The sequence below is a fragment of the Cetorhinus maximus genome, unplaced genomic scaffold (genome assembly GCF_964194155.1).
Source record: "Cetorhinus maximus unplaced genomic scaffold, sCetMax3.hap1.1 HAP1_SCAFFOLD_881, whole genome shotgun sequence".
In the NCBI taxonomy this organism is placed as follows: Eukaryota; Metazoa; Chordata; class Chondrichthyes; order Lamniformes; family Cetorhinidae; genus Cetorhinus; species Cetorhinus maximus.
In genome coordinates this window covers 29,230-48,724 of record NW_027596823.1, presented here as the reverse complement: position 1 = coordinate 48,724, position 19,495 = coordinate 29,230, and the positions used below count along the sequence as shown (strand labels likewise).

General features: G+C 42.9%; 1 protein-coding gene across 1 annotated transcript in view; it reads right to left on the bottom strand.

The window, feature by feature from the left end:
* The window catches only part of LOC144674977 (retinal dehydrogenase 2), a 56,223-nt gene that overhangs the window by 9,508 nt on the left and 27,220 nt on the right, over nucleotides 1–19,495 (bottom strand). The window contains exon 8 of the mRNA XM_078536068.1: nucleotides 742–844. Within this exon, the coding sequence (XP_078392194.1) occupies nucleotides 742–844 (103 nt within the window). The remainder of the gene's footprint in view (nucleotides 1–741; nucleotides 845–19,495) is intronic.

The window sequence follows — 19,495 nt, the reverse complement described above, 5'->3', positions numbered from 1 at the left end:
GCATTAACAGCTGTGGCCCTGTAAACACCAAGGTTGGTATCAAAAAACTGCTATAATCTCCGAAGTATCAAGGGAACATCTGTACTGTTAAAGTCAAATCAGGTTTAAATACTTGACAGGAAGAAATATTGAAATTCCCCCGTACTAAATTCTCTTTCTTCAAGGGCATCTATGAATGGACAACAAATGCTGGCCTTGCCACACATCTTTTGAACAGTTAACAAAAAAAAACTTCACTTATTCAGTTGCTTTTGTGTTTATTCCTCTTACACCACACTTGTCATCAGACATCATCTTCCGATTGGGAAGGCAACAGACAACAGTTGGAGTGGGCAGAGGTGGTCAATGTCCCTTCATTCATTGCGTCTCTCATTGTTGCATGCCATTTGAGAAAGCGCAACGGCAGAGAGTTCTTAAAACTCACTGAGCAAAGCTTGAATGAAGCAAAATATTATGCATGTGACTGTGTTGCTCTCTATGTGTACCAGGTCTCTGTGAGTGGACCTTTCAATTTTGAAGGGGGCTTAAGAATGGGGTTAGTAGATCAGCTGCCCATTATACACTGGATTATTTCTGTCCACCGAAGTCAATGAAAGGGTTGTACAATGGGTGGGCAATCATTGGCATCAATTGTACACCTCACCAAAATTGAGAGTTCTGTCATGTGATTGTGTGTGTGTGTGTGTTTTTGCGTGTGTGTCCTTGCTACATATGATAGTTAACATTTTAAGTTAAACCTACAATCGGCGTCTGCAAAAATAATATTCGGGCTCTTTCCTCCCAGCTCCAGTGTTACTCTCTTCAGATTACTCTTCCCAGCTGCTTCCTGGATTAATTTTCCAACCTAATGGTAAATACAGAATATAAATGTTAATATATTTAAATCTCAGAACAGCCTAGGACTGAAATCCAAATGAGGGAAAGTGATAAATCATAGACCTGAGGAAAGTTGCCTTTTAAATACTGCTCAGAAACATTTTACCAGTTAGGACTATAACAGATTCAATAAACATTGCACAGCCAAGGGGCATGTTCCAGGAGCAGCTGTTTACATATGACCATATAGTTGTAACATATCAGGAGTGTGATAATCATGTAAGAGCTAGCATTGTAACAACAGCACATTCAACATGTCTTATTCTGTGAGCACTCAAAGTCTTCAACACTCTCCCTATTTAAAATAAATCAGGAGATGAAGGCATGCACACTAGAGGCAAATCGGAAACCCTGCCGAGTGAATGATGGGGTTTGTAGTTAATGCAGCTGTTAACTCAGAAGATTTAGTGGGTGGGTTTTAGTTCTGTTTTACTTGTATTTACTTTGACGCATCTCCTGTGGCCAGCTAGGTACTGATATGAAAGTAATAAAGCATACTGCAAGCAGCCCTTTTAGATTCAATCAGGTCAGGAGGAGATTTCTTTATCAGCTAAACTGCAGAATAACATTAGGCTTTGTCAGCAACAGGAGAATAGATAGACGGAACCCACCAAAAGGCACAATTTGACTGTATGACCCAGTTATAATGTCTAACAGGTCTCCCATAATCAAGGTGAAGCAATTTCACCAATGGAGATAAAAAATCAAAAAGACGCTGGCAACCCCGTCTTGTTTGGTTGTTGGTGGTGCAAAGCACAAAGGACATAAATACACATCACAAAGAAATAAAGGACAACCTTTCCAAGAATACTCACTCTGCTTTCTGTAGCTGTGATCCAGCACAGATCATGCTGTACCATGATTACTCACTGCCTCCTGATCGCTGGAGAATTGTCAGGTGTCATCCTTGGCTTAGTCTTACTCTTGCCTCCAAAAAAAAAAGTCGTGGGTAGGAGCCTTCACTCCAGAGACTTCAGGCTTGAGCCCATAATCTGGCACTTCAGTGCGGTGTTGAGGGAGTGCTGCATTGTTGGAGGTTGCCGTCTTTTGGGTGAGATGTTAAACTGTGCTCCTGTCTACCCTCTCAGGTGAATGTAAAAGATTGTGGCCTCGAAATGTGTGGGAGCTGTGCCCAATTTCCAAATTCAAATCATATTTTAAAATGGGGCCCTCAAGCATCCAATATGTTGGGCCTGTATGTCCCGTGATGGAACTGAGCCCCCTGCCATATTGGTCAAGGCCCCTGCAGAGATGCCCAGGGCTTCTGCCTGTAATACGCTGAGCTGCCCTAGGGACCATGATTGGCACCTGCAGCTCGCCAGAAGTAATCAAATGAGGCTGGTTGACCAATGTGCCACCACCCTGCCACTGGCCCCAATAGGCGCACGGCAGCATATGCTGCATTGGAGTTGGCATTTGTGGGATCTTGCTGTGCATCAAGTGCACTGCAGATTCCACCTTATGACAGTACACTTAAAAAAAAGTACTTTGTTGGTTGCGCAGCGCCTTGTGGCGTTGTGAAAGGTGCTGCATACGATATATTCTTTCTTTTCTTTATGTGTTCACCTTTTCAGCCATGGGCTTAACTTTTGTTTTGTGAATAATAAGGATGCCCTATCAATTTTATGCCCCATTCACGAGAACTTAAGGTCAAAAAAGCACTGGAGTCTCTGAAGATATTTTCTTCATTCAACTGGTCTATGAAATTTGAACAAATGGCGATGGATCCCCTTGTTTTCACTGAGCCATTTCCCAAATTCAAAATTCAATAGTCAGCCTGTCGTGAAGCTATTAATGTATATAATATTATTGGAAAATATTTTTCTTTTAAAATAGGTTTAGTCTATGGGTGTGCCTTAATTGGATTAAAACCAGCTTGTCTGGGTGTTTTGATGTGTCCTAGTTTTGAGATGTAAGAGAGGTAGAGTGCATTTGCATGTTTTGAATAGCGCATTCAAGATGTGGGGTGAAATCCAGCACCTAGCTAGCAGAGACCAAGCAATATGTTTATGTTACTAATAAAATTGGTACTATGAAAGGGGATTTATTGTTAGAAGAGGTGGAGTTCAAAGAGGCTGGTGATACAATGAGAATTTACATTCAATGAGAAGCGCTTGATGTAACCAATAGCAGTTTCCGTGTGTACGGGCCAGAGGCAATGTAAGATCAAAGTAGCTGTAAGCCTACAACAGGAACCAAAGTGAAAAGAACCTCATTTTTAATTTGTAAGATGAAAATGCTTTGCCTGGTGTCTGGTTAAGTGTATGGGTTGCTATAGCCTTAATGAAGATTAGTTTGGGAATTTGTTAAAAGTTATGATAGTAGTAATTTGTAGCCAAGTGTATATATTTAGCTTGTGTAAATTAATAAAGCATTTCATTTAGTTTAATATAAAACCTCTCGAAACTGGTGGTCTGATTCCTGAATTTAGAGTTGCATCTCAAACATACCACTTAAAAATATAGGTTATGACAGTTGTTTAAAGTTTCCCACTGGGATTTTTAAATAACTCAGCTTTACCAACTGCTGGGTCATAACACGCCAAAACACAATATGTTTGTGAGGGTAAAGTAACTTTACAAGTAAAGTATGGTTGATCAATAATCAGTTCAAAGGTATAAAAGAGGATTTGATGGGGTGAGTTTGATGTCTTTCCTATTCTAGGAGGATCTGGAGGATGGAGGATCAGTTATCAGTCACTGAGGAGGTTACTGGAATCTGAAAGGCTGCAATTTCCTGCCTCATAAGATGCTAGAAATGGGAGTATATACTTTTTCTCAGAAGATTTGTCAAGGTTCTAAGTTATTGTTTGCTTCCTGTTGCTTTTTGGCTTGAAGAAAAACTCCTTAATTTTGTAATCGCAACATGGTATGATCAGTGCAATGTGAGATTTGGTCAAAAGGATGTTTGAAAATGTTCGTCATCCCTTGTACTTTAAAGAAATTATCATGGGAAATCATTACCGACTATGTAAAACTTCAGAAGAATGCTTTGGGAAATTATTGTGGGCTGATTCTACTTTTAATTGACACTTTTAGATGAATTAACCAAAAAAAAAAAGAGCTGAGTTCTGGCATTTAAGGGCTTCAGACAGGAAACAGCTTTCCCCTCTTTTGACTTCAGACTTTTAACAGGACATTCTTGAAATCTTTCAGAAACAAGAGTGCATCGCTCATTATGTCAGATTCAGAGAAGCACTTATTTTCTCTTTTTTTTTGCACATTCGTTTAAATGTCTTCCATCATTTTTTAATCCAGGGCTCAACTGGCACTTGAAGTTGGCTATCCTCTAGAGGCCGGAGTTGCCCATCTCAGGATACAAAGCCAGAAGGAGTGCTCCATCTTGAGGGGGGAATGGTATAGAACATGAGAGAGACTCACATACCCATCCTGTGTCTTTCCATTAGTCAATGGCAAATAGCAACGACCACTCACAGCTACTTGTAAATGATTCCACCGATTCTCTTCATGTTGAAGAACCCACTTTCATCAAATAAGCTTTCAACAATATTTCTGATATTTTCTGGTTTTCTATCGTATGGTTTTATGAGAGTTGTGGTAGTAACAATTTTCGTTTGAAAACTTGTTAGTCAATAAAAGGACATAAATATCATCATATCTTCAGGTTGTGCTAACTGACCAATTAATTGCTTATGAAATACCCTCACGTTTTGTAGACAATCAATTTGCACATAGCAGGGTCTCATGAACAGCAAATAGGAGAAATTGCCAGTCAACCTGTTTTGGTAACTTTGGTCGATCATTAAATGTGGGCCAAGGCTCTTTTTTATTGTGCCATAGAATCGTTTTCATCCACTGGAGCAGCCAGATTGGGCCTCAGTTCCAGCGTATAGAAGCATCTCCGACAATGCAGCACTCCTTCAGCGCTACACTGAAGCGTCAGTCTAGATTTGATGTTCAAGTCCTGCTGCAAGGCTGAACCCATGATCTTTTGACCCACAGGCATGAGTGCACTCTCAAACTATAAGAGATGCTGCCCAACATGCAACATTCTAGGGCAACGGAAGCAATGGAACAGGTTGGGTTTTCGCCTTAAGAAGGTTCACAGGCTGATGTCTGGAATGTAGTGACAAAGCCCCAAATCATTACATCAGTGGCAGAATTTTACGGTCCCATAGGACCATAAAACTATAAGACGTAGGAGCAGAAGTAGGCCATTTGGCCCATCGAGTCTCCTCCGCCACTCAATGAGATCATGGCTGATCCGACAATCCTCAACTCCACTTTCCTGCCTTTTTAACATAACTTCTGATTCCCTTACTGATTAAAAACCTGTCTATCTCAGCCTTGAATATAGTTAACAACCCAGCCCCTGCAGCTCTCTGTGGTAAAGAACTCCACAGATTAACTACCATCTGAGAGAAGAAATTCCTCCTCATCTCTGTCTTAAATGGGCGACCCCTTACTCTGAGATTATGCCCTCTGGTCCTAGACTCACCCACATGGGAAAAAACCTCTCAGCATCTAGATAAAAGCAAAAAACTGCGGATGCTGGAAATCCAAAACAGAAACAGAAACAGAAATACCTGGAAAAACTCAGCAGGTCTGGCAGCATCGGCGGAGGAGAGCACAGTTGACGTTTCGAGTGTTCTGTTGAAGGGTCATGAGGACTCGAAACGTCAACTGTGCTCTCCTCCGCCGATGCTGCCAGACCTGCTGAGTTTTTCCAGGTATTTCTGTTTCTGTTTTTGTTCTCTCAGCATCTACCCTGTCAAGCCCCCTAAGAATCTTATATGTTTCAAAACCACTGAAGTGAATGGACTTTTCAACAGCTCATCGCATTTTATGACACCGCCCCTGCTGGGATGGGGCCATAAAATTCCACCCCATGTTGCATTTCTTCGCATTCAAATAGGATTGCTTGCCAAACACTTTCACTTGAAGATTGTGTCCCTTAAAACCTCTTAGGGGTTTCAATGTTTCATCTATTCTATCATGTTTCTATATAATCTAGTAAATATTTCTAACTTTCATCAAAAACTCCGTCAAATGATATAATATTGCACATTGGGAAAATCAACATGGTTTTCATTATTTGTCCAGCTACAGTAATCTTTAGTGTATGTTAGGGGATTCGTTTTTTTTCAAGCAAACTCAAGTTTTATGCCTGCTATTGTTAAGGTGTTTTACATTTCCTCTCAGTCCTTGCACCTCCTGCTTGCCCAATCCCACCCTTACTCATTTCTCCTTGGAAAAATTTCCCCCCTTGCCTTCCATCGCTTTCCTATTTGTCCAGTTTCTGCCTCCTGCCCACTTCCACCCTGTCTAATCTTTCCTCTTTTCGCTCGATTCTTGCTCAATGTTCCTCCCACCAGCTTCCTGAAAGTTGATTTCCTCCCTCCCACCAGTTTCCTATCAGGCCAACAGGCTCTCAACCCAGTTTGTCACCTCATCAAATCCTTCCCACGTTAGCTCTCTTTGTGGAGAAGTTTTACTTTCACCACATCTGTACCTCGCCACTTATCCTTTCTGCTTAAGCCTGAACTGGAAAAATCCCTTCCTCTTGACAATTCCCTTCCCTCAGTTTGCGGCCTAACCATTCTCACCAATTTGCATGCTGTCTAAATTATAGGAGGTTCTCACTTAGCAGGCTTGTGTTGAATCGTAAAGTTTCAAAGGGCTGTCTTTTCACCTGCTGCGCCCTGAGGAGATGAGATGGTAGCATCTCCAATGGAATGGCTGCTGACCTATTTCATCGGCATGGTGCAAGATTTACCCTTATGGTAAGCAAGCAGAACACAGCCTTCAATCCAAAGCTTGTGTTTATCCATATCTGCATTTTTTCAATAATAGTGTTGAGCGAGATCAATGTACAGGCTTACTTGCATCTGCAGCATAGAGGGTTAGCCCAATTTTCCAATATGTGTAATACCTCACCCACCCCCATCCTCACCCCCCCACCCACCAATTTGAACAGTCTACTGATAGAAGAAAACATTGTTCCTCACTTTGCATGGCTCAATTTAGATGTCAGCAGCAATCAAGACTAATGAAGAAAAACATTCTCCAGAAAATATTCTAAAAATGCAAAGCGTTTTCAGCAAAAACAACTACGTGGACCAAGATAGGGTGTGGTCTTCCTGATCTGTTCATCTCAAAAGGGTGAGCTGCACCACTGCAGTCAGGAATTCCGGGGAGAGACATAGGAAAAGAAGGACGCCATTTAGTCCCTCAGGCCTGCTCCGCCATTCCATTAGACATGGCTGATCTGCACCTCAATTCCATTTTTCCACCTTTGCTCCATATCCTTTGATACCCTTACCTATTAAAAATCTATCCATCTCAATCTTGAAAACCCATAGTCTTTTGGAGGAGAGGGTTCCAAATTTCTTTGACCCTTTACATGAAAGTGTGCTTCCTGATTTCACTCCTGAATACCCTAGCTCTAATTTAATGATTACATCCTCATGACCTTGATCACCCCTCCTTCAACAAGAGGAAATAATTCCTCTGTATCTTCTTACCATTTTTAACACCTTGATGAGATCACCTCTCAAACTCCTCTACTCAAGGGATCGCGAGCCATTATGCAACCTGCCCTCAATATTTAGATCTCCATACCTTGGTCTTGTTCTGATGAAGCTGCACAGAGCTTTCTCCAAGGCTGAGGTATCCTTCCTGAAGTGCGAAGCCCAAAACTGAGCGCAATGCTCCAGGACAGGGTCTGACAAAGACTCTATACAACTGAAGCATAGCTTCAAACCCTTTGTACTCCAGCCCCATTGAGATAAAGGCCTACCTCCCCTTTGCCTTGTTTCTAATTTATCTTTGTACAAGTCTACTGGCTTTTAATGATTTATGTGCTTGGGCTGTCGAATCTCTGCTTCTTTACAGTTCCTGGTTTCTCACCATTTAAAAAAATAATTCAGTTTAACCTTCTTGGGCCCAAAGTGGATGGCCTCCTGCTTGCTCATGTTGAACTCTATTTGTTATATTTTTATCCATTTATTTAACCTGTCCACATCCCTTTGCAACTTCCTGTTCCCATTTACACTATTCACTTTTCCCTTCTAACTTGGTGTCAAATGATTCAATGAGTATATCAGTGGAATGGAGAAAAGGGAAATCAGGCCCATCAGATTGCAGGCCAATTCCCTAACCCCCACTGGTTACCTGCAGGGTTCCCCACCACTAGTAATGCTTTGGAGCGTTTATCCTGGTGCCCACTGACAATATTTGCCCTCTTAGTCCATTTCTCCTTTGTGGGTAAGGTTAATCCTTTTTTTGAAATGAAAAGCAGAGTTTACTTTATTGCAATGAAATGTAAGCATTGCAGCTGGCGAGGTATGTTGGAACATGACATCGGACACAGCCGTTTTCCATTTAAACATTTAATGATCTGAAACCTAGTAAAGTCAATGGGAGTAAATCCTGCATCTCGACTTGAAGCCATGCAGCTGGTTAGTTGTTGTAGCCGGCAAGGATAGAACATGGAGACCAGAAAACATAGAACCATAACCGTTTGCAGAAGGAGGCCATTCGGCTCACTGCATCTGTGCTTGCTCTTTGCCAGGGCAATCCAAAATTAAACTCACTGTCCTGATCGCTCTCCATATCAACTTATTCCTTAAAAGATTCAGTGGTCTCTGTCTCTACTACTCTCTATGGAAAAGCATTCCATGCTCTAATTACTCCCTACATAAAATCATTCCTTAACCTCTGCCTTGCTTAGTGACAATTCTGAAATGATAACCCTGCATCATGGAATTCCCAGATGGAGGAAGTAGACATACCCTATTTGCTGTATAAAAATCCTCCATCATTTTAAAATTGCCTCTTAACCCTCTAAGCTCCAGTGGCAGTGGTCCAAGTGTCTTACTTTGTTTCTCACAATTAAAATTTCCCATCCTTGATGTTGGCAATGTGATGCCATGGTACGGTTTGAGTTGTCAGAGGATACCGCAGTTACAGGGAGTAGTGGGCTGCGCAAAGCACAGTGATTGTATGAGAAGCCCCCTTTATCCATCATTTTATATGCACAACATGGCTGTCTCTCTCACCTTGCTGGTCTGCTCTAATCACAGGACCATTTTAGTACTTGCTTACACCCTGTAGTTATACAGCATTTTTAACATAATAAAACATCCCCAGGCACTTCTCAAGAGCACTATAAAACAAAATTTGACACCAAACTACATTAGGAAATACTAGGACAGATGAACAAAAGCTTAGTCAAAGAGATGGTTTTATGAAATGTCTTAAAGGGGGAAAAAGAGGTAGAGAGATGGACAGTTTTAGGGAGCAAATTCCAGAGCTTAGGGTCTTGGCAGCTGAAAACAGCCACTAATGGTGGAGCGATTAAAATTGTAGATGCTCAAAAGGCCAGAATTAGAGACCCGCGGATATCTCAGAATGTTGTGCAGTGGGAGAAGATTACAGATTTAGGGATGGGACAAGGCCGAAGATGGGTTTTGAAACTGAGGATGAGAATTTTAAAATTGAGGCACTGTTTAACCGAGAATAAATGTAGGTCAGGGGAGATGGCACAATGGGAGTTGGTACAAGTTAGGACATGGGCAGCAGAGTTTTGGATGATGTCAAGTTTGTGGAAGGCAAAATTGGAAAGACTGGCTAGGGGTGTGTTGGAATAGTCAAGACAAGATCCCAATGCCATATTGTTCACTCTTGTTTCTCCCCCCTCATACAGCATGATGATATAATTGAAATTACTGAGTTTTTCAAAATAAAAATACATTACAGTCAATTAGTCATTACATTTTAAGAGACAATATTGAATCATCACATTTGTTGAATAAAAATCTTCCAGTTGAGAGCAAATTGGGTTTACTACCCTGGAAAGCATATGTAAATTTAATAGGGAAGGAACCCACTTAGTTATTCAGTTTAAAAAAATGTAATTTTACTTTTATTAATAAGCCAAAGGATAATAGCGCAGGACACCAGTTTCATTGGAGAAGGTAAGACAAAACAGAAGGTAAACTGGAAATAGGTGAATTCCAACTCTAGCTTGAACAAAGCCTGAAGGTTTGAGGAGGGAGGAGAGAACGAGGGAGATGAGGAGTTCTACAGTTGTGCGGAAAAGAATGAATGAGAGTAGGAAACCGTTAAGAGTCTCAATTTTAACAGTGAGGATTTGGAGAAGGGCAGTGCAGCTGGAATTTAGAAGGAACAAGAGAGAAAAGCTCAAAGGAATGTTGAACACAGTAACGTCAGTTATATAGATGATATCAATTGTGAGTCAAGATGCAACAGAGAGCAGGGGAAAGAGGTTTGCTTCTAGGAATGAAGAGAGATTGCTTCAGTTCGGGAGTGCAGGAGAGGTACCATATGTAAGAGCTCTATCAAATATGCTAACAGTGTTAAGAACATAAGAAGTAAGAATAGTGGTAGACTATATGGCCTGTCAAGTCTGCTCTGCAATTCAATACAGTCATGCCTGATGTTTAGTTTCAACTCCACATGCCCGCCTGCTCCCCTTATCCCTTGACTCCCCAAGATACTATTGGTTCACTCTTGGATTGGCTTTGCCTTTAGTGAGAGTTAAACATTGTTGAAGGAAAAAGAAAGATTTGAGATTAATGAAAATATAATTGCCTGCAGGCAGCTTAAGCAACAGAGGAGACCTGGGAATTCCATTTGAGGTCAGCGGGACCAAAAGTTATAGGGGACTAGGGGTGGAAGAACCAAGGGTAATGGGTTGCTTAATAACAGAGATGAAGAAACTGCTGCAAGACTGTTTTCTACACCAGAATCCACTGCACCTAACTGGAATTTTTACTGTTTTACTGAGACTGCCCTCCAGCTGCTTTCATATAACAATGCGATGTGTTTATATCAGTATCTGACAGGACTACATCACAAAGATCATAAATACCCCAAAGATAGGTATAGATGAATGAGGTCACTCAGCCCATCGAGCTCACACATTTACTAATCCCCACGTCACAGCATTTGGCTGCATCCTTCAGATCTTTAACTGTTACCTACAATGAAATGAAACTAATGAGCAAAAATACACACTGGGCGTCTGTTAATAAAAAAAAAAGTGAACACAATTGTTCCAGTAAATCACAGGAAGAAAATTCCAGAAAAAGAAATCTTAGTTACTAGAGGCTCAATCGTCATAAGAAATTAATTACTAAAAGATGCAAAAGACGGCCTCTGAAAGCAGACTTTTTGGAGGACAGCACTGCAGCTTTTCATAAGGGAGCAGCTCATTGCTGTTAGATGCAGATCTTTTATTGTGCTAGACCGCTCTTTATTGGAAAATAGATGTACTGTTTTGTGGATTCGTATCAAACCAAATGTTAACCTCTGTGAGACACAGCTGCTTTTAGATACTTGGATCATAACAGGAAATCAAAACCTAAAAAGGACACAGTTTAGAATGGCTGGACGTCACTCTATGCATCTGGTTTTTGTTTGGCTTCATCAGAAGGAGCTTTAGATTTTCAATAATTTTCATTCTCATTTTTAGAATCAAGAGACTTTCAAACGTACAGATAATGAAAAACTACAATTGATGCAAACCACACAATATAACTTAGAACATGCCCTTAATGAAAACAGAACTTTCCGGAATTGTGACAAAAATCTTCTCGGCTGAAGAGGCCACCTCCAGTGCATTTGCAACTTTGAAATATTAGCTATGAAACAGTTTGAATCTCGCTGTCAAAGCGCTGAATGTTTTTTTTAAAAAAAAAGAAATCTGTCAGACTCATTGCTTATGAAGAGATTTTGCCTTTTACAGTGCAACCTGTTGTTTTGCGGACATGTTGCCTGTGCTCCAAGTAATAAATCAAAACTCCATTGAGTACGTAGGGTGATTCAGACAGACTTCCGGGTCCAGTGCCCCATCTCCTCAGGCACCTCGAAGAGCTTGGATTAAATTTTATGACAAATGTTATTAGATTCCTCTGACTGCTGCATTCTTTATGCAAACTGTTTCACCCTGCATAAACTCTAACTCACCCAAAGGTCTGTGGCCTGAATCTTATCCTACACTAAGTCCCAATCCCACCTCACACCCCTATCTTTCCCAACCTCCATTTGATCTCCCTCCACCACGGAATTGAATTCGATATTTTGCACAAATCTCTCCAAAGGCATCACCCTGTTCTGTCCCTGCATTACGCTCTGTAATCTTCTACTTGGCAACATACCCTAGTTCTTATGAATCTGACCTTCTTTGCATCACTTACCCCTCCCAATCTACCATCTGCGGAAGAGCCTTCAGCCATTTGTGTCCTAGATTCTGGAACTCTCTGCATAAAATTCCTCCCTGCCTCCACACCCTCAAAATCCTCCTGAGGGCCTACCTCCCTGACCAAGTCTTTCAGTGATGATTAGTATTTCAATCCCCTAACTCGACTACCGCTTGCTGCCAGTTTTCATCTTTGTAAAGAGCCTTTAAACATGGACCACATCAAAGGGAAGTTGTCGTTGATAATGAAAACGAAGACTGGTCACATTTTTCTTCAAATGTGCAAAATGTTACAATTCCTGTAGTGCCAGGGCAAATTTTAAAAACAAATTCAGCACAGAGTTACTATCACTGTAAAGTTATTTGAATACTGCCAAAAAATATTTCCGAGCTTTTCACATCTAGAGCAAAACAAACCCTGCAGCTCTGTGTGGTGAGTTTTTATCTTCACAGTTTTGACTGTACAAACCTTTACATTGGGAGCACATAGGGGCATGTGACACCCTCCCGATCGTTTACCCTTCATTAAAATAAACAGGCAGAGATGGCGGTGGGGAGGTTCCCCATCTGAAGTCCTGGCAGTTGGTAGCACTCTCACCCTCTGAGTCACAAGGTTCCAGGTTCAAGTCTCATTTCAATGCTGGAGCATAAAAATCCCAGGCTGACTTTCCATGCAGTACCGAGGGAGCACTGCACTGTCGGAGGTCCCGTCTTTCGGTTGGGTGATCAAACCAAGGCCCCATCTGCCTGCTCGGGTGGATGGAAAAGATCCCACGGGCAGGGCTTTTCAGAAGGTGGCATTTCCCCCACCCTGCTACCTGAACAGTTGGCGGGGATGCATTCCCTGCTGATCATGGCAATCCCACAGCCAGTTAACAATCCAAGGATCCAATCTGGTTGGCTGGCAGTTCTGTCATCCCAGCAATGCCGGTAGTAGCAGTGGCCAATACTGGGACTACAAGCAGTCCTCAGATTCTAAGTCACAGAGTCCAGGACCAGGTAAGTGCGAGGGCTCTCGCAACATGGTGGGAAGGTGAAGCCCAGGGGGTGGGCTGGGGAGAAGGTGTTGGGGGTCTTGATGGAGAGGCTGGGGGCAGAGGGAGCACCCATGGAGGGCACCCCTTATGGGGGTGCCTGATGTACAAAAATTAAAGTGAGGGTGGACAGCCCATTCTAGGCCTCATCCACCCCCACCCCACTGGGGGTTGGGGTCAGGTGGGAAGGCCACCTGATGAATGTTATGGGCCATCCTGCCTGCAAACCTGTCAGTGGGGTACGGGGAAATCCTGCCCCATTTTGAAGAAAAGCAGGGGAGATATCCCCAGTGTCCTGGCCAATGTTTATCCCTCAGTCAACATCACAAAAACAGATTATTTAGTCACGATCACATTGCTGTTTGTGGGATCTTCGTGTGCACAAATTGGCTGTCACGTTTCCTACACTGCAACAGCGACTACGCTTAAAAACGACTTCATTGGCTGTAAAACTTTGAGAGGTCCGGTGGTCATGAAAACGAACGCAACTTTGCTTTTCTTTCTTTGACGTGGATCTTTGCACATAGCGCTCCGTGTGGAGCGTTGCGGGTGAAAATATTCCCCAGGATTTTATATCCAAACTTTCATTTGCTGTGTCTTTTAAAACTGCCTCTCCTTTCATCTGGGTTTTTATTGTGGCTCAGGGCCCTATAACCACCTAGTACAATTTTGGCCCGCACTGTGCTTGAACCTTGGAACAAAGAGGATTACCACACGATTCCTTTCAACGTCCTGTTGCACAAGCCAGTGGTCCCATATTCTGTTGGGTTGGTGCAGCATAAAGGCTGAGCACCTTTGCTGCCACAATGAGCAGCATTTCAGAACAGCCAAAACAATTTGCCTGTGTTTGCTACATATTGAATGGAGTAAAGAAGCGATGTTAGTGCTAAAACACGAATGGACTATTCCTCTGTGCTTAGTGTTTCTCTACATGTCCACAGGTTGAGAATCAGGAGAATGCCGAATGGCAAAAGAAGCAACGGCGACATGAGAGAGAAAGCGTTTATACTCAGTGAGTGGTTAGGGTCTGGAATGCGCTGCTCAAGAGTGTGGTGGAGAAAGATTCAATTGTGGCTTTCAAAGGGGAATTGGATAATTATCTGGAGGGAAAAAATTTAAAGGGCTACGGGAAAAAGGTAGGAGAGTGTGACGAAGTGAGTTGTTCTTGAAGGATGTGGATACGACAGTCTGAAAGGCCTCCTTCTGTGCTGTAATGATTCTACGTCCAAAAATGGATTAGTGAACATCAGCAAAAGGAGAGCAAAATGCCTGTATCGTGCTTGTTTAGGCCTTATTAAAGATCATTAAGTATGAACTCATTCAGTGTTCCACAGCTGCACATTCAAATCAAAACGTCAGCATTTTATTCCAGGTCAGACCTGTCATTAGTAATTTCAGTGAAGTAATGCAAGTATTAGCACAAAAATACAAAGCAGTTTCTGCCTCATGATATCAGTGTCGTGTCTATTCCCACCTATAATCGCTGGAGAGAATGAGGAAAGAGAAAGTTAGAAATGCAAAAGGTATAATGGATGCAGAACCTTATCAGGTCTACTTCAGCAGAGTGAGTTACCTGGGCACTGTGGATGAGGAAACTCAGACTCTGCAGAGGTGCTAGCTCCCTGGTGCTAGGGTCAAGGGTGTCTCAGAGCTGCTACAGGATGTTCTGAAGGGGGAGGGTGAACAGCCAGTGGTCACGGTACACATTGGTACAAACAACATAGGTTAAAAAAAGGGATGAGGCTCTAAAAGCAGAATATAAGGAGTTAGGAAGTAAGTTGAAAAGTAGGACCTCAAAGGTAGTGATCTCAGGATTACTACTAATGCCACATACCAGTCAGAGTAGAAATAGCAGGATATATCAGATGAATACGTGGCTGAAGAGATGGTGTGAGGGGGCGGGTTTCAGATTCCTGGGACATTGGGACCAGTTCTGGGGGAGGTGGGACCAGTACAAACTGGACAGGTTACAGCTGGGCAGGACCAGGACTGATGTCCTAGGGGGAATATTTGCTAGAGTGGTTGGGGAGGGTTTAAACTAAAATGGCAGGGAGATGGGAACCTATGCAAGAAGTCAGAGGAGGGGGAATCTAGGACAAGAACAAAAGACAGAAAGGGGAATAAGAAAAGTGATAGGCAGAGAAATCAAGGGCAAGAATCAAACAGGGCCTCAGTGAAAAATAGTGGGAATGGGACAAGTAATGCTAAAAAGACAAGCCTTAAGGCTTTGTGCCTTAACGCGAGGAACATTCGTAATAAAGTGGATGAATTAACCACGCAAATAGATGTAAACAGGTATGATATAGTCGGGATTACAGAGACGTGGCTGTAGGGTGACCAGGGATGGAAACTGAACATCCAGGGGTATTCGGTATTTAGGAAGGACAGACAAAAAGGAAAAGGCGGTGAAGTTGCATTGCTGGTTAAAGAGGAAATTAACGCAATAGTGGGGAAAGATATTAGCTCTGACAATGTGGAATCTGTATGGGTAGAGCTGAGAAACACTAAGGGGCAAAAAATGATAGTGGGGGTTGTATATAGACCCCCAAACTGTAGTAGTGATGTTGGGAATGGCATTAAACAGAAAATTAGAGATGCATGCAATAAAGGAACATCTGTAATTATGTGTGACTTTAATCTGCATATAGATTGGGCAAATCAGATTAGTAACAATACTGTAGAGGAGGAATTCCTGGAGTGTATATGGGATGGTTTTATGGACCAATACATTGAGGAACCAACTACAGAACAGGCCATCCTAGACTGGGTGATTTGTAAAGAGAAAGGAATAATTGGCAATCTAGTTGTGCAAAGCCCCCTTGGGGATGAGCGACCATAATATGATAGAATTCTTCATCAAGATGGAGAGTGAAGTAGTTGATTCTGAGACTAGGGTCCTGAATCTTAATAAAGGAAACTACGATGATATGAGGTGCGAGTTGGCTATGATGGATTGGGAAACGTTACTTAAAGGGATGACAATGGATAGGCAATGGCAAACATTCAAAGAGCGCATGGGTGAATTGCAACAATTGTTTATTCCTGTCTGGCGCAAAAGTAAAACAGGAAAGGTGGCCAAACCATGGCTTACAAGGGAAGTTAGAGATAGTATTAGATTCAAGAAAGAGGCATACAAATTGGCCAGAAAAAACAACAGACCTGAGGATTGGGAGCAGTTTAGAATTCAGCAAAGGAGGACCAAGGGATTGATTAAGAAGGGGAAAATAGAGTACGAGAGTAAGCTTGCAGGGAACATAAAAACTGACTGTAAAAGTTTCTATAGGTACGTGAAGAGAAAAAGATTGGTGAAGGCAAATGCAGGTCCCTTACAGTCAGAAACAGGGGAATTTATAATGGGGAACAAAGAAATGGCTGACCAACTAAATACATACTTTGGTTCTGTCTTCACAAAGGAGGACACAAATAACATACTAGAAATATTGGGGAACACAGGGTTTAGTGAGAGGGAGGAACTGAAAGAAATCAGTATTAGTAGGGAAATGGTGTTGGGGAAATTGATGGAATTGAAGGCCGATAAACCCCCAGGGCCTGATAATCTACATGCAAGAGTACTTAAGGAAGTGGCCCTGGGAGAAATGGATGCATTGGTGGTCACCTTCCGAGATTCTATAGACTCTGGAACGGTTCCTACAGATTGGAGGGTAGCTAATGTAACCCCACTATTTAAAAAGGGAGAAAACAGGGAATTATAGACCAATCAGCCTGATGTTGGTAGTGGGTAAAATTCTAGGGTCCATTATAAAACATTTAATAGCTGAGCACTTGGAAAACAGTAGCAGAATTGGACAGAGTCAGCATGGATTTACGAAAGGGGAATCATGCATGACGAATCTACTGGAATTTTTCGAGGATGTAACTAGTAGAGTTGATGAGGGGGAGCCAGTGGATGTGGTTTATTTGGACTTTCAGAAGGCCTTCGACAAAGTCCCACATAGGAGATTGGTGTGTAAAATTAAAGCGCATGGGATTGGGGGTAGTATATTGAGATGGATAGAAAACTGGTTGGCAGACAGGAAACAAAGAGTCGGAATAAACGGGTCTTTTTCCGAATGGCAGGCAGTGACTAGTGGGGTACCACAGGGATTGGTGCTGGGACCCCAGCCATTCACAATATATATTAATGATTTAGATGAGGGAACTAAATGTAATATCTCCAAATTTGCAGATGACACAAAGCTGGGCGGGAGGGTGAACTGTGAGGAGGATGCAGAGATGCTTCAGTGTGATTTGGACAAGCTGAGTGAGTGGGCAAATGCATGGCAGATGCAGCATAATGTAGATAAATGTGAGGTTATCCAATTTGGTAGCAAAAACAGGAAGGCAGATTATTATCCGAATGGCTATAAATTGAGAGAGGGAAATGTGCAATGAGACCTGGGTGTCATCGTACACCAGTTGCTGAAGGTAAGCATGCAGGTGCAGCAGACGGTAAAGAAGGCAAATGGTAAGTTAGCCTTCATATTGAGAGGATTCAAGTACAGGAACAGGGATGTCTTGCTGCAATTATACAGGGCCTTAGTGAGACCACACGTGGAATATTGTGTGCAGTTTTGGTCTCCCTCTCTGAGGAAGGATGTTCTTGCTATAGAGGGAATGCAGCGAAGGTTTACCAGACTGATTCCTGGGATGGCAGGACTGACATACGAGGAGAGATTGAGTCGGTTAGGATTATGTTCGCTGGAGTTCAGAAGAATGAGGGGGGATCTCATAGAAACCTATAAAATTCTAACAGGACTAGACAGGGTAGATGCAGGAAGGATGTTCCCAATGGTGGGGGAGTCCAGAACCAGGGGGTCACAGTCTGAGGATATGGGGTAAACCATTTAGGACTGAGATGAGGAAAAATTTCTTCACCCAGAGAGTGGTGAGCCTGTGGAATTCGTTACCACAGAGTGGCCAAAACATTGTATGTTTTCAAGAAGGAGTTAGATATAGCTCTTGGGGCGAAAGGGGTCAAAGGGTATGGGGAGAAAGCGGGAGCATGCTATTGAGTTGGATGATCAGCCATGATCATAATGAATGGCGGAGCAGGCTCGAAGGGCCGAATGGCCTACTCCTGCTCCTATTTTCTATGTTTCTATGTTTCTATGAGGTGCTGTACATCAGATGTGCTACCTGATCTGAAAAGACCTACAAGGACAATCAACCAACTGCAAGGCACTGCTACTGACAGTGAAAATTACCACCTCTCTTAATGCTGTGCCACATCAAACTTCCAGACGGTCACAGAATTGGCCAATTACCTTTTGCAAATGATGCTTGCTTTTCCGGGACAATGAAAGAAGAACAGATTGTGAGACATATTGAAAACGAATCAATTCTGCTACATTCTGCAGTGTCGCTGGTGTACAAGTTCCATGTGTGTTGGCCCTTGTGTGTGATAGCCCTCTCTGTGTTGGTTGTTTACGAGTCTGATTACCAAGTGCTCCAATAATTGAGCCAGAAACACTGGTTGAAAGCTGCATCACTATATGTTGAGTTACTCAGGATGCAGAAAGCCTGCTATGGATGCCTGTCACTAATCTCGATCCAACTTCATCAGTATTAGTCACTCTAGTGCTTTCAAAGGTTACACAGTTGCCACCTGTGCCACTTCATGCATGCTGCTGCTGGAGGGCATCTCCTCATGGTGCCCACTGACACGTCTAAGCAGAGAAAGATGAGATTGGTCCTGAATCCCCCTTGTTGTCTTAAAATTCTAGTAACTGTTAACACTGGTTAAATAGCTCCTTAGCTCCATGCGCAGCCTTAAGGGGTTAATTTAGGCCCACCATGATTAGTCATTGATGAAAAGGGGACAGCTAATGAAATTTCGGCCAGGGTTTTACTGGCCCCCTGGTAGGTGGACTGGCAGGCAGAGGGGGGAACCAGTAGAATTGCAGGAAACCATGTGGAGTCAGCTCCCCGATCTGGTCCTGCCACTCGGGCATCTTACCAATGGCGGGACAGGATGTGGGTCAGCAGCCTGCACAAAGGAAGTGGGCCGCTGATTAGCATTATAGCCAAAGGCCTAATTAGGGGACAGTTTATGGAGCTGCCAACATTTTGCCCACTGTGGGGTGACCCCTGCTGTGTAGGGGGCTAAATGGATGTGGCCTCCCTGCTTAGGGGAGGGCCATCGTTGCTAGCGGCTTGATGGCCCAAAGAGAGGGCAGTGGCAGGAAAGGCAACCACCACAGGCCCAGCTATCTCCCAGGTGGGGCTTCCACTCTGACCGCTCAGGACTCTGAATTTTTTTTCCATTTTTTTTGGAAACTACCTGCCCCGGCTCCCGTGGTCTCCTGCCTGCCTCAGCAGTGCCCACGTCTCCTAATGGCATGGCTGAGGCTTCAGAGCTGCCTTCTGATTGGACCAGCAGCATCAGGAACCCACCTTCCATC